Raw genomic sequence first — 16,512 nt, 5'->3', positions numbered from 1 at the left:
GGGGGGGGGGGGGGAGGATGGTGCAGAGAGATAGGGACAGAGAGAGAATCCCAAGCAGGCTCTGCATAGCGCCAAGCCTGACACAGGGCTGGAATTCATGAACTGTAAAGTCATGACCTGGGCCAAAATCAAGAGTTGGGCTCAACTAACTGGGCTCAACTGGCTAAGCCACCCAGGTGCCCTAAGAAGAAAGTTTTTAAACATACCTCAAATAATCCACGATCAACTGGGAAGAGTCTTCTTAGAACTTGCAGTGCTTGCTCCCTTTCTGTACAGAATGGCAGCCAGCAGAGAATGAAGGAAGCCACAACTGTACAAGCTAGCTTAATTAACAAAACAAACCTAGAATAAAAACAAAGGTAACCAGTAGACAAGGAAAGGTTAATAATTCTAAGAAATCAGTCTTAGTCTCACTAATGATGGCAAATACAAATGCATAGTAATAATAAATCTATGGTACTAAAAAAGGTTTAATATGGGAGTCCAATCAAATCAGAGTTAAGCAATTCACAATTATTAAGATGTATACCTCTCTAACAAAAAGACTATCACCATCTTAATTAACATTTAACTTAGATGCCTTTCCAATGCAGTCATGAAGAAAAATGTCAAATTAGGATGTGTTTATAAGAAATATAAAATGTAATATGCTCTAAATGGAAAAAATCCTACAGCAATGCTCTAACATGCCAATCCACATTACCTCCAGTAAATTTACATTGATCAAAATATTTCTCTAGTTAGGAAGATTTAAAATAAAATAATATAGAACATGATTTAATCTCTCTTCCAACTCACCTCACAGCCAACACATTAATTAGAAGTCACCTAAAGGTAAAATGAAAGACCACCTTCTCCCTAGTAAGTATGCCAAATAAATCCTCTGAAGTAATTTTTAAAATTCTGTAGTGTAAAAGCCACTCACCCCTTTCCTTTCAGGCCTTTTTTAAAACACTTGCCAAGTAAAAAGCAAAAAAATGGCAAAGAGTGGTAAAGTTCCATCTGTTTATAATTTATAGCTAAGCAAAATGCCAATGAGCCTAGCAGGTCCCAGTCACAAGATACTCCAAGAACACCCCACAAAGCAAAGCCAAGACTCACGGAATTATATATGTTCCTGCGTCAAGGAAATTATCTCAATAATTAAAAGAAATAGATCATGCATTTTATAGAACAGATTTCTTATGTGACTTTTAACTAATATATACAGTGAAAGCTATTTCTAAACAGAAATTCAAAGTATTGAAATGATAAACTAATTTGAAGTTGTATATAATGGCCTCAAATATATTAAATCGACTGCTAATTAGAGCAACGGATTTGTTCAGATTTAAAAGATCACTAAGTAGTTAACACATAGCATTGTTTCTACTAGACTATTTCACACTATTATAACATACCAAAATCTAAAGTGCTTTCCAAAGTAAAACACACTGATATCACTATACTTCTTCTATAATATGCATCAATATAGTAACTTAAAATACGTCCTTAATCAGAAACTAATAACCTTATTATAGTAAAACAACATTACAATTAGAATTTTCAGCTTAAATGTAGCTGCACACTCATGTTTGCCCTCCTCTCCTTCCCAAGATCCCCTTACAATGATAGGAAATTTTTTAAGTAAATATTCACAGCTGTAAAGAGAAGATGAAGCTAGGTTACAACACATAAAGATTTCAACACACTTCTTGAAGACAGAAAGGACACAGAAGCAATATCAAATAAAATAGGATGGAAGAAGCCAGAGCTTAGAAAATGCATAGAGGAGCCCCAAGCAAGCAAGAAGCCAATCTACTCCGCAAGCCCCTAGAAAACTCAGGAAACACCATGTAGGTTAGGGTGCTTAAGTAACTTGTTGAAAAGAAAACAGGAAGGATTAGGTGAAAATGCCTAGATGGAGAAGTCAAATGCCATCTTACTCCTGTGCAGAGATTATCTGCAACCAAATATTTACTGCCACTACCCCATTCCCCAACCCAGGCAACAGAAAGAATGTGTCTCCAAAGAAGTGGAATCAACTATAAACACTAAATTCACTAGGGCAGAAGTTAACACTGCAGTGCCAAACCTCCACATTCTTATACTTAAGGATCCCAAAAGTGTACTGGCCAGGTCCTTGTGCACTTACCCTACAGTGGGCCAAATACAGAGAACTCACATGCAGCTTTCTTTTCTGTCTTATTCTTAAATAAGAATAGATACACTAGGATAAGACAGACATTTAAGAAAAATCTATGACAAAATGAAAAGGCGGAAAAAAAAAACTGACCCTAGAAGACTGGACATAATTAAGGGAATAATAAAAAAAAAGAGTAAATTCCTATTTCAGATAGGATTAACAAAGCAAAAGAAATTTAACAGAAGCATTAGAGATAAAGTCAAGTTAATCCAAATCATAAAACAAAAGACAAAGAAATGGTCAACACAGAGATGAAAGCTCTAACATCTGTCTAGTAAGCTCAAGAAAGAGTGAAGTGAGAAAATCATCAAACATGAGAATTTCCCAGAACTCAAGACCATGAGTCTTCAAAACAAATGATGCATAAAGTATCCAAAATAATTGTCACAAATACCTATGCCTCAATAAATCACTGTTAAATTTCAGAGCCCAAAAATGTAAAAAAATAGTTAAAAGAGTAGCAACAGCAGCAAAAACAGACAATAGCAGTAATAAGTACTCATGGAGCTTAGTATCTTCCAGGTACTGTTTTAAATGCTATAAATAATAAAATCCATTTAATTCTCAAAACAAGCACACAAAGTATGGTGCCTGGCTGGTGCAGTCAGAAGAGCATGCAACTTCCGATGAGATCAGGGTCATGAGTTCCAGCCCCATATTGAGTGTAGAGATTACTTAAGTAAGTAAGTAAGTAAATAGAAAGACAGACAGACAGATAGATAAAAAGCATACAAAGTAAGAGTAATTATTATCCCCATTTAATAAATGAGGAAAGTAAAATACATAGTAGTTAAAACAGTATCCCCATAAAATTACATAAACCCAAAAGCTTCAAGAGTTTGATTTTAATCACAGAGGAGACACAAATTCATCAGAACGGTTAAAATGAAAATGACCAACAATTGGTGAAGATGAGCACATGGAACACTTACGTCATTTCTAATGAGAGTATTAATTGGTATACCATGCTTAAAAACCATTCAGGAATATTTAAAATTAGTCATGTGCATACCCTATAACTCTGCAATTTCTCTCAGAAAAAATATATTTATATGTATACGAAGAGACTTTACAAGACTATTCGTAGAAGCAAATCATCAGAGCCACAACCTGGAAACAATCCAAATGTCTATCAGTAACAGAATTATGTGTATTCATTCAATGGAACACAGAGCAATGTAAGTACAAACTACAGCTACACACAACTACTTGAAAAACTCACAAACAAAATGTTGAACCAAAAATACCAAACACAAAGGAATACCTATTATGTTGTCTCTTTTAAATGAAGTCCAGAAAAGGGAGAGAACTAAACTATAGTGTCAGCACTTGATATGTAGCTATCGTCGGGAAAGGAGGGGAGAGAAGTACTTGGGAGCTGTACAAATGCAGATTTTGGATCCTGGCAATGTTCTATTTTTTGACACGGGTAATCGTTTGTCAGTGCACTGAGATACACATTTATATTTTGTGCACTTTTCTATATGAGTGTTACATTCCGAAGTAAATATAGTTTTTTAAATCTTGTAAACAACTTTTTTCTTTTTTTGTTATTCTTTTTTTATTTCAGTATTCTTGATATTATCAGAGTATCAGATGGCCATTATCCCAGAATCAAAAAAAAAAAAAATTTAAAAACTTAACTGGGAAAGTGGACAGAAAACAAATTCTGATTTAATCTTTTGTAAATCTTTTGACAAATCCACATATTAATTTTGTTAAAACTAAAACAGACTGGCATCAAAAGGAAAAGCTATTAGTCAATCAAGTTACTGTGGTTTCTGTCTTTTTTTTCCTTTTGGGACAGATAGGAACAGACAGTAATAGTTAATATATCAGAAGGCAAAAAGGACAGCCATGTCCAGATTTTATCAACTTTCCTCTAAGATTTATTTGAATGTTCCTTACTTTACATATAAAAACTTACACACATAATATCCACATAGCTTTTAATTATTCAGTTTTAGTTCCAGGAAGCTTCCAGTTACCACTATCTGTTAGAGAAACACCTTGGTTTAAAACTCGAAAAACTAGAAGACTGTTTTCTTTTTGTCAGTGTCAGATGATATTTACAAAAGACAGAAGATATGTTACACCTCTTTAGAATTAGGAGAGCATAAGGATACTTGGCACTCTTTTTCCAGGTCTCCAGAAGAGCTCATCAGAGACCAACATTTTGTTCCCAAGCCAAAAGTGTATTAAAAAGAAAAAAAAGCAATTCTTTCTTTTTTTTTTTTTTTTTAATTTCTAGGAGAGAGAGAGACAGCATGAGCAGGGGAGGGTCAGAGAGAGAGGGAGACACAGACTCTGAAACAGGCTCCAGGCTCTGAGCGGGCAGTCAGCACAGAGCCCGACGCGGGGCTCGAACCCACGAACTGCGAGATCATGACCTAAGCGAAAGTCGGACGCTTAACCGACTAAGCCACCCAGGCGCCCCAGCAATTCTACTTTCAATAAATCTGTACTTTACCCTTAAAGTAAAAGTCTGGTGAAAAGATTCTATTATACTATTGTGAAAAACAGTTTAAATAATCAAGTATCCTAGCAAATAAGACATTACTGGATGAAAAAACCTTATATACCCTGAGCCTAGATCTCAAAATACGCATCTGAGTTCATTTCTAAATTAGTAAAGGATACTGAAAATGTCCATAGTCGATAAGAATAAGGCCTGGATACAGCAATATGCATAATGCATTAGCAATCTGTAAAGAAAAACATTGTGAAATAAGAAAGTCATGTTACTCAAATCAAACAGAGTAAAATTACTGTTTGATGGAACATAGCAAATGTTCCCCTCTCACTTTGTCATTTATTAAAATATTCGATTTTTATAAAATAATTCTCCAAACACTGAAGTTTTCATGGAGGTAACATAAGATATACCTCAGTAATAAGGGAAAAAATCACTAACAGGTATTTGTCAGAGAAAGCACTTTTAGATAGACAAATCAAGGAAGTCAATCTAATGATTAACCTGTATAAAATAACCCAAAGGAATATCTGTTAAGTGGGAATAAGACAATATACAGAGACTTTTCAAAATACTTTCCTTCTCACAAACCAACTCAAAATTCAGATTTACCAATAAAGCCATAAATTCAGTATGCTGTATAATCCAGCAGTACACAACTTCTAAATCCCAGGCATCTTATTACTACAATTGAACATTGCAATTACTAGTCTAAGGTAAGTTTAATTAACAAAAGAATCACCATTCCATAGTAGCCTATCCCCCAAAGCATGGCTTCTGTAAGTTCTATACTTTAATAGTGAAGCTAACAAAACATTTCAGAGATGAAATGTCAGGTTACTTTAAAACTTACCTTTTTCTTAGTTGAGATTTCTTTTAAACAACAACTGTATAAAACCACTGCTGGTATGTAAATCAGCAAGTCAGCAATTAACACTGAAAAACCAAGCAAATCATTTTAAATATGGGTCTGTCAGGATTTACAATAGCCTACGAAGTGCCATGCTCCACCCCCTCTAACTTTGGGAATTCTGTTAACAGGAGGCTCTCGCCCACTCTGGACAAAGACTTTATACAGCTTGCCCTGTCCATTCTCTTCACCTGTGCCTAATTTCAATCGTTATGATCCCACAAATATAATTAAAAGTTTCTTCATTTTCTCTAATAAATTCACACATTAAATCAATTAGATGTATCCAAAATTAATTCCCTCTTTGCTCTTAGACTTAAATATTGNTGCCCTGTCCATTCTCTTCACCTGTGCCTAATTTCAATCGTTATGATCCCACAAATATAATTAAAAGTTTCTTCATTTTCTCTAATAAATTCACACATTAAATCAATTAGATGTATCCAAAATTAATTCCCTCTTTGCTCTGACTTAGACTTAAATATTAAGGATACTCAAAGCAAAGGAAAACATTTTTTTGCCAGTATCTGTATACTCCAAATTTTCTGATGTGAAATATACTTCAAATGAGGCAATTCATACATGAATCATTTTTAAATGTTAATATTTATAAAAACTACATAAACTTTTACTAACTAATGCATATAAAGAGTTTCACAGACCCAGGTAAAGAGGAAACTGAAAAAAAAAAACAGTTAAAAAAAAACAATTCATAATTTGGAATGTTCAGTTCCTTCAGAACAAAATAATACATTAAGTTCTTCAACAGTAAAACATAGCTATCCAACAAGCCTATTTTTTTCTTGTTCCACACTAAATAATGGTGTCCAGAATAAGGTAAATGATAGTAAACTGTCAGTTTTAGAAGCATGCAATCTATTTTCAGCTCCAGATGCCACATTTAAGATGACACTGACAAAATGGAACATATTCAAAGGAGCATAACCAGAGGCCTCAAACCATAATCACATTCAACAAGCTGGCCATCTAAGAAATAGCTAATGTATCTAAGAATATTTAACCTGGAGAAGAGGTGACTTCAAATGTCTGTAAGGTGTTAGGTATACAAAGGATCAGACTTGTTCTATGTAGCCCAAGGAAACAGAACCCAAAGTGACAAGTGGTGGTTCAACATAAAAAGGAAATGTTTAATGACTGGGGTCCTCTGAAAATACAACAGACTGTTTCTAAAGGTTGTGAGTTCCCAGATATAGGTGTTAGTTCAGAAGCTAAATAATCCTCCAGTGAGTATGCAGTTCAGAGAGGATTAAAGCACTGTGGGGAAAGGAAAGTGGTATAGCAGAGGGAAAGACAGGCAAGACAGATTATCTCTTGGGCCTCCGATTTCATGAGTGGATGAATGATAAAGAGAACAAACCCTGACTAAATTCAGACTAATTAAGAAAAAGGTCATGACAGAGCACTAAAGTCTCAGTCATGTAAAGCTCTTAAAGAAATCTAATTTTATTACTTTCAAGCTCTTAGAACAGCACAAAATAAATGCTCAATATATATCTGTTGAATGGATTATTTAATTTAGCAAAAATGAACAGCAATGCAATGTGTAAGATACAACCAAAAGGTTTACTTTAAGAAAAAGGTGAGGGGTGCCTAGGTGGCTCAGTCAGTTAAGAATCAGTCCAACTCTTAATTTCGGCTCAGGTCATGATCTCATGACTTGTGAGTCTGAGCCCTATGTCAGGCTCTGCGCTGACAACACAGAGCCTGCTTGCGACTCTGTCTCCCTGTCACTCTCTCTGCCCCTCCTCTGCTCACCTCTCTCTCAAAAATAAACGAACGAACGAACGAACGAACGAAAGAAAGAAAGAAAGAAGGTGAAAGAGATTTGGAATGAAGATATTACTCCAGCAGCTAAACAACTAAAACTTCAATTTATGGCTATCTCACCTCAGGTCACCTATTCGCATCACTCAACTGTGCCTCTACATCCTCAGATGAAAGGATAATAATAGTATTTAGCTCATTTGGGTTTTGAAAGAATTGAGATAATAATAAATGTAAAGCAACCAGAATTATTTCTATTCTCGTTTTTCAGCTTACAAATACATCTGATCATGTATTATACATATATATGTATACGTACAGATACACAACATTAAGTCAGTAGGAATAATAGAATTTTTTATCAGTTTGTTCAAAATTTTTTTAATGTTTTATTTATTTCTGAGAGAGAGAGAGAAGGGGAGGGTCAGAGAGAGAGGGAGACACAGAATCGGAAAGGGGCTCCAGGCTCTGAGCTGGCTGTCAGCACAGAGCCCGACGCGGGGCTCGAACCCACAAACAGTGAGATCATGACCTGAGCTGAAGCCAAACACTTAACCAACTGAGCCACCCAGGCGCCCCTCAAAATTTTTTTAAAAATCAAAATTTGTTTTGAAAATTAACACCTATTGCTCTTTTACCTGTAGTACGCATGAAGAGCTTATGTGCCTGACTCTCATATCCACGTGATGTATGGAGAGCAATCCAGTCTGGATTTATAAACTTTGCCCTGAAAATCAAAGCATTATGTAACATATACAGTATTATTCATCCCTTTTAGCCATAAGAATATCTGAGGACATATGATTCTATTTCAAGTAGTCATTGCTCTTATGCTTTACTCTTTTTATTTAATCATGTGAAACTGACTTAAGCTGTAACACAGGATCTACCTCACTCACCATCCAACAAAACCCTGTAACATGTCACGAAAATCCCTACCTTCACAATTCTTTCAGTATAAAAACAATCTGATGTATCACATTTCACTTATTAAACACATACTTTGTAAAGGACAATATGGTGCTATTGACCAAAGGATCATGTTTTATAGTTTATAATCTTCTCAGTTATCATAACAATCAGCAATATATAGCTACTAATTATAAATCATAGCATTAAACTAAATATAATTGTTAAAGACAAATCAAATTTTCAACCATATTATGTTACTCTGAACACTATAAAGTATAGCTCATTATCATAAACTTTAGGGACTTATTTTTAATCTAGGAAGCTAATTTTAGAAAATATGAATGGAGTAAAAAATAATAAAACAAATTAAGATTTTAGTTTGGAAAGTAATATGAACAAGTTCCTCAAATTTTTGCTAGCACACTTCAAGTCTGAGCAAAATGTGGGCATCTGGGAGGCTCAGTCAAATATCTTACTTTTGATTTTGGCTCAGGTCATGACCTCATGGTTCATGAGATGGAGCTGCATGCAGTGCAGAGCCTGCTTGAGATTCTCTCTCTCCCTCTCTCTCTCTGTCCCTCCCCCACTTATGCTCTCTCTCAAAATAAATAAAATAAACATTTTTTAAAAAAGCAAAACTGGGTCTTCCACCAAACCGAAGTTTCATAATCTTCTATAAACCATTCCATTTCTTTAAGAGATGAAATTCCAACCTTGATCTTAAATCATAAGTGAAACACTACAGTAATTAGAGTTTCGAACTCAACATGTTAGTCAGAATACCATTTGGACCTCTATCTTCTTCATTTGCTGTGGACCATTCCATAAAAAAAGCTTTCCTATACACAACTAACCCTATTAGATATATTTGTCAGCAATCCATGCATAATTGGTAGTATCTGTGCTTCAAAACAAACAGATTTTTACATTTCTTTCTAGCCTATCCTCCAAAGAAATTATGGAAATGTTCAAACTTTGATAGTTAACTTATTTACAACCTGACTGCAAAGGTACAGTGCTTTACAAACCACAATACAAAAGTAGGTACAAACAATCTGTCCTCTATTCAACAAAACCAGATCACACTGTTTCTTACTAAACCTGTTAAGGGCATAAACATTTTAGAGTTACATTAAAGACAAAAAACTGGGGTGCCTGGGTGGCTCAGTTGGTTAAGCATCTGGCTTCAGCTCAGGTCATGATCTCACAGTTCGTGGGTTCGAGCCCAGTGTCAGGCTCGGTGCTAACAGCTAGCTCAGAGCCTGGAGGCTGCTTCAGATTCTGTATCTCCCTCTCTCTTTGACCCTCCCCAGCTCATGCTGTCTCTCTCTCTCAGAAATAAAGTAAAATAAAATAAAATACTTACACATATGCACATAAAAGACTATGATAGGCTGTAAGAGGTGGATAATCCAATCCCCAATACTGTAAATTGTTATCACTACTGTTAAAATACCTGGAAAAAAAAAAAGAAAGCAACATTCCATTAATCAATATTCAAGATACAGACATATAATTTAACATCTTATTTAATTAAAATGAAAAAATATTTTATGCAAGGTAAAAAAAATTCATCTAAACTTGTCTTTTCCCCTTCAGTTAAAATTTTTTGTGAAATCACAATTAAAAGTTTTTGAGTATGGTAAATAATTTACTATCTAAACCAAGACAGTCTTGGTTTACTCTTGAGAGTAAAAGAGGAAATTATTAATAATTGTTAGCCCTAAAAAGAAATGCAAACCAAGATTGTCCCTGGCAAACCAGAACTTATTGTTACTCTATTAATCGTCTAAGTCAATGATTAACATATATACAACAACAACAACAAAAAACATGCAACAAAAAAGACAATTTACTTCTGATAATCTAACAAATTAAAGAAACAATATAAAATCACAATTTAAAGAAGTAAAAAAATCAGGAGCGCCCGGCTGGCACAGTCAGTGGAGCATGCAACTCTTGATCTTGGAGTTCTGAGTTTGAGCTCCATGTTGGGTATAGAGATTACTTTAAAAAGTTTAAAAAATCAGGGCACCTGGGTGGCTCAGTCAGTTGAGCATCCAACTTTGGCTCAGGTCATGATCTCATGGTTTCTGAGTTGAAGCCCCAAATCCAGCTTGCTGATGTCAGCTTTTCAGCGCAGAGCTCGCTTCAGATCCTCTATCCCCCGCTCTACCCCTCCCCCACTTGCTCTCTCCCAAAATAAAGATATATTTAAAATTTAAAAATAAAGAAAGTTTAAAAAATCAGTATCAAAGAATACAGAAAGATGTGGTTTATGGAAAGAGAAATACCTCATGGAAGAGGCAGACTTTTAATAAGACTGAAAACAATTCAACCAACTTATAATGAGAGCCTATTACATGCAAGATTTTGTGAACTGGGGAAGAAAACTAGGTCTAACATTCATGAATTAATACGCTCCTGCAGTTGGCCAGAATGGGAAGGCACTCTACAGAACTACTATGACTAAAGAAGTGAAAACTAAGTTTACATAAACAGATTTCTTAATTCTATACTTTATAACTAAGCAGTTTCTTCTATCCAACTTATTTTCTGTCCTGAGATAATTTACAGTAATGGAGGTCAAACTACATAACCTACAAATAACCAGTATTCATAATCCTGTTTCAGATGGGTCACAATTGCTTAGTGTTATAATCTCTCACTTTGGGATTACAATTTTCTTTTAAATTAACATTCAATCCCATTAAATAGTCTATTGTTCATCTTCAGAAGGTCTGTTTTACTTAGTGTTAGTCACATTAAATGTTGGTTTGTATGAAGAGATGGGAACTAATAAAATTATCAAGGCATGCTAGACCCAGCCGAGAGATCTGGGCATAGGGTACTACAGTATGTACCAACTGGTGACAGTTGTCTACTCCAGCAGCAACATCCATGTGAACCATCCTAAGTCCTATATCTGGCGGAAACTTGAAGCCAAGAGGCAGTGAATCCAAGAATTTCCAGGTTAGTTGGAATCCTTTTTGACAGCTTGAATCTGGGAAACTCAGCCAGGCCAACAGTGGAGACCAGAGGACTCACTTCTCTGGTGCCCTCTGAAGACAGGCACCAACTGTGTTATTTCCAAATTCACCTCACTTCCAGGCACACTGGCATAACGTTTTACTGTATCTGCCTCAGAGCTGTTGAAGGACTGGGTTAAATATGTAAAGCTGCTGACTCACTGCTTGACACACAGCAAGTATACAATAGTAGTTCTGAGTATTAGCCACAAAACTAATGGGATGCATTTAGTAATGGAAAACCACTTAGACCAACACAATTTCATTTGGTTTTCTGCTTCTTATAAGACAAAAGCTATTTTTTCTCTAAGCTTGAGATCCTCTGGAGATAAGTAAAAGAGGCAATGACAGTAAAGTCTAAGCATGCAAAGATATACTAACAGTAAAGTCACTGGTTGGATTGGGAAGAATGACAGGGCTAACAATCTTGCTCCCTATTCCTATGGAAATGTATAAATAAGAGGAATTTATGGAAGTAGCTTTCAAATGTTTCCAGTAAAGCTTCAAAATCTACTAGTAGAAACAAAGCAACCAGTAAATTCTCCTGCCTTATATATTTTAGATACAGCTGAAAAGTTGTGCAAGTGCTATTTATATGTTGAAATGTATTTTCCCCAAGAATTCCCATATAATCTCAGTTAGATGTTTTGTCAGGAAAAAAATGGCTACCATGTGAATTATGAAAAGAGTGTTATCATTGGGGCACCTGGGTGGCTCAGTTGGTTAAGCGTCTGACTTCAGCTCAGGTCATGATCTCATGGTTCGTGAGTCTGAGCCCCACATCGAGCTCTGTGCTGACAGCTCAGAGCCTGGAGCCTGCTTCAGATTCTGTGTCATCCTCTCTCTCTGCCCACCCCTGCTTGCACTCTGTCTCTCCCACTCAAAGTGTTTAAAAAAAATTTTTTTTTAAAAGAGTGTTATTAACTTCAAGATACAATTTTTCTTTTTTTTTTATTTTTTTAAATGTTTTTTTTTTGAGAGACAGACAGAATATGAGCAGGGGAAAGGCAGAGAGAGACCAAGACAGAATCTGATGCAGGCTTCAGGCTCTGAGCTGTCAGCATAGAGCTCCATGCAGGGCTTAAACTCACAAACTATGAGATCATGACCTGAGCCCAAGTTCAGACACTTAACCGACTGAGCCACCCAGGCACCCCATGATACAATTTTTTCTAATACACAACTGCAAGTCATAGGTATTTTTAAGTTCATTTATTTTTGAGAGAGAGTAGGCATGCAGGTGCTCAATTTTTATATGACAAGACACTTTAAGAAAAGTTTAAAGACATGAAAAGCAGGAAGAAAATATTTATTTTATACATACATACACACAAGAAAAATGATTAAAATGTAGAATACTGTTGTAGCAGATAGATTTTAAGGTCTTCCCCATGAACCTCATCTCCTATTGTTCATGCCCCTGTGTACAATCCCCCTTGAGTGTGCAAGACCTGTGACTTGCTTATAACCAACAGAATATGGCAAAAGTGATAGACGTCACTCTTGTGCTTACATCTTATATATATGTAAGATTCTGTCTTGCTAGCAGGTGTGCCAGAGAGACTCCCCTTCATTGACTTCGAAGGGATAAGCTTTCATGTTTTAATAAGTGATCATACTGGAGAAGCCACATGGCAAGAAACTGCAAGTAGACTCTGGGAGCTGAGGGTAGCGTCCAACAAGAAACTGAAGTTCTCAGTCTTGCAGATGCAAGGAGGTTAATTCTGCCAGCAATTTGAGGTACCTTGGAAATAGTTCCTTCCCCAGCTGAAACTCTGATAAGACTAGAGCCCCAGATGACAACTGGGATTGCATGCAGCCTTCTTGAGACCCTAAGCAGAATAACAAGCTAAGCCAGGCCCAGACTTTTGACCTAAAAAAAAGTTCTGTGATAAAAAATGTGTGTTTAAGTAATTATCATTTGTGGTCATTTGTTAACATAGCATAGAAAATGAATATACAGTAGTTCTCCCTTATCCACAGATTCACTTTCTGCAATTGCAGTGACCAGTAGTTAATTGCAGTCTGGAAGCAGGTTGTCCTATGGACATATCCTCAGAAGGTCAACAGTATTTTTTTTAATGTTTTATTTATTTCTGAGAGAGAGAGAGAGAGACAGCATGAGCAGGGGAAGGTCAGACAGAGAGGGAGACACAGAATCTGAAGCAGGCTCCAGGCTCTGAGCTGGCAGTCAGCACAGAGCTCAATGCAGGGCTCAAACCCACAAACCATGAAATCATGACCTGAGCCAAAATCGGATGCTTAACCGACTGAGCCACCCAGGCGCCCCAGAAGGTCAACAGTATTAATACTACACCACAATGCCCATGTCATTCATTGCACTTCATCTCAGGATGTTGGCATTTTATTATCTTACATCATCACAAGAAGAAAGGTGAGTACAGTCCAATAAGATATTCTGAGAGAAACATATTCCCATAACTTTTATTACAATACATGGTTATAATTGTTCTATTTTATTATTAGTTATAATTAATCTCTTACTATGCTAAATTATGAATTAAACCTTATCACTGGTATGCATGTATAGGAAAAAACATAGCCTCTAGGGTTTGGTGCTATCCGTAGTCAGGCATCCACTGTGGGTATTAGAACTTATGCCCCATGGATAGTAGGGGACTACTGTAACTTTATTTTAAAACCATACAAATTAGGGGCTCCTGGGTGGCTCAGTTGGTTAAGCATCCAACTCTTGGTTTTGGCTCAGGACATGATTTCATGGTTAGTGAGGTTGAGCCCCACATTGGGCTCTGTGATGACAGCATGGAGCCTGGGTGGGGCTCTCTCCCCCCCCTTTTCTGCACCCTCCACTACTTGCACTCTGTCAAAATAAATAAATAAACATTTAAAAATAAATAATAGGGGCACCTGAGTGGCTTAACTCTTGGTTTCGGCTCAGATCATGATCTCACAGCTGTTGAGATCGAGCCCCATGTTGGGCACTGTGCTGCCAGCTGCTTGGGATTCTCTCTCTCTTCCTCTCTCTGCCCCCCACCCCACTCACACTGTCTCTCACTCTCAAAATAAGTAAATAAACTTAAAAAATAAATAATTAAAAATACAAATAAATCAATAAAATCATACAAAGTACTGATCTGCAACCCACCAAAAACATGGAAAAAAGATATGAATATGTGATTTTTAGAAGAAATACACTGATCAGCAAATATAATAAAAAATGTTAAATGCCACAAGTACTCAAGGAAATGGAAATTTCAAAAGTCTGGGATTATTAAGTGTTGATAAATGTATGCAGAAATAAGATATTTCCGTGTTGGTATCCATTAAAACTGTCTACTTAATCTACTTAGAGATTCCACTTCTAAGAATCTATTCAGAAAAAACATGTGAACTGGGAAAATATAGTTTATTTTATCATTCCCCTACTAAGAGAAAATTTAGAGTGTTTCAGGTTTCTCATTACTATAAACAATGCTGAAATTAATAGCCATGCCTACCAATTCTCTTGAGTTATAAAACTGTGATTTTGTTTAGAAAACAACAAGCTCAGAGTAAATGGACTCTTCCCTTAGATCCAGGTATAAACCATACCTGCACTGGGCCAAGTATTTCTTTTTATTAATGATTGCTTTACAGTTGGGAAAGATTTTGCTCCTTGACAAAAAAGAGAGGTAAAAAGGAGGTATTTCAATTATTCCTGCCTTGAGCATGGTTGTATAAAGTAACAACACTTGTAGTCTGAGCAGTCATCTACTGACTATGGAGTGGAAAGACTGAGGATGAAAAGCTGACATGCTAAAAAGAGGGAATGGCAGACAGGAAGAATGGGGAAAACCTGAGTCCCTGATTGCTATTACTGAAGCACTTTACCAGTATTACAATGACCTACTTCTTAAGATAATAAAATTATTTTATTGCCTAAGCTATTATTACTCAGGTTTTCTATTACATGATGCCAAAAGTACACCTGATTCCATACGTAAGGAATTTTCATTATGAAATTTATTATAAAATTAAAGAAATAAGTTCTATTTTTCTTTATCACAATAATACATAATGAATAAAGTTTTGTTTTAATTTAAAATTATTCAATTATTAAAACTAACACTGTTAAAGTTAACATTACCAATCCTGATATCTTTTTCTTTTTTTAAGTAGGCTCCACACCCAGAGTGGAGCCCAATGTAGGGCTTGAACTCACAACCCTGAGATCAAGATCTAAGCTAAGATCAAAAGTTGGACACTTAACTGACTGAACCACTCAGGCGCCCCTCCTGATATCATATTTTAAACAACTATTTCACTTGAAAGAGTTTTGACAAATTACACTATAGCAAACTCTCTAGGTAAAAAGAGAAAGACTTCACTATCAGAAAACTGAAGTGTAAAAAAAAAAAGAAATCACACCATTTAAACATGAATCTGAAACAGATCAGTTTCTCTTAGAATTTCCAGGTATACATTTTTGGTTTTCTAGTCTATCCACTCATAAAGAGAAAATTTCTGACATTTATTATATTAAATCGTATTTCTTCAATTTCTTATGAACATTATGAAGTATTGCATAATCAACTAATGATAAATCATGTTTCTTTATATCATATGTCTCTGTTTCTAAGCCTACCATTGAGGATTGTCATGGTACCCACTCCTTAATAAAGATTTCAAAACTATAAAATTTACCACCAAGATTTCTTTAGACATCTCATAATATTTAAGGCTCACAGATCATGGTTAAAACTGAATCATATAATTATATCTGAGGTATATATTATCTGGTTTTTAACAAAGAAAAAGAATGAAAATGTATACATATAGTCAACTCTGGATTATCTAGGCCAAAGTAGGAGACACTGGCATGGAAAACTAAAAACTGAGATAGATCAAAATAACTCACTCTCCATACTGAATTAAAATTATATTCTCACTCCTGGAATCAATGTTTTCACTACCTAACATTAAGCCAAAAGCTACAATGTATCACTTTTCTCTAATCTTTTCAATACTAAATTTCACAACTACTTTTGTATCAAAATCTGTTAAGAAGTACTTACAGAGAACAACCAAAAATACAATTATCTTATCTGTGTAATTTTTACAAAGGAATAAAAAAAATTACAAGACTCAAAAACAATGGGCTGGTTTCCCTCAGCAAACATTACCTTATTCTATCAATCAAACAAGAGAAAAACACATTAAAAATGTACTAATAATTAAAACAGTGATACTCAATGGT

General features: G+C 35.5%; 1 protein-coding gene across 1 annotated transcript in view; it reads right to left on the bottom strand.

The window, feature by feature from the left end:
• Positions 1-206: 206 nt before the first annotated feature.
• The window catches only part of LOC144234819 (dolichyl pyrophosphate Man9GlcNAc2 alpha-1,3-glucosyltransferase), a gene marked incomplete at its 3' end in the record, with an annotated part of 39,331 nt that continues 23,025 nt past the window's right edge, over positions 207-16,512 (bottom strand). The window contains exons 4-9 of the mRNA XM_077768126.1: positions 9,632-9,721; positions 7,992-8,080; positions 5,512-5,594; positions 4,826-4,890; positions 926-1,117; positions 207-342 (exon numbers count right to left, since the gene is read on the bottom strand). Coding sequence (XP_077624252.1) covers positions 207-342; positions 926-1,117; positions 4,826-4,890; positions 5,512-5,594; positions 7,992-8,080; positions 9,632-9,721 — 655 coding nt within the window. The remainder of the gene's footprint in view (positions 343-925; positions 1,118-4,825; positions 4,891-5,511; positions 5,595-7,991; positions 8,081-9,631; positions 9,722-16,512) is intronic.

This window comes from Crocuta crocuta, unplaced genomic scaffold, assembly GCF_008692635.1.
Source record: "Crocuta crocuta isolate KB4526 unplaced genomic scaffold, BGI_CrCroc_1.0 scaffold85, whole genome shotgun sequence".
In the NCBI taxonomy this organism is placed as follows: domain Eukaryota; kingdom Metazoa; phylum Chordata; class Mammalia; order Carnivora; family Hyaenidae; genus Crocuta; species Crocuta crocuta.
Note: the sequence above shows the minus strand (reverse complement) of the source record. Positions and strands in the feature narration are given on the sequence as shown.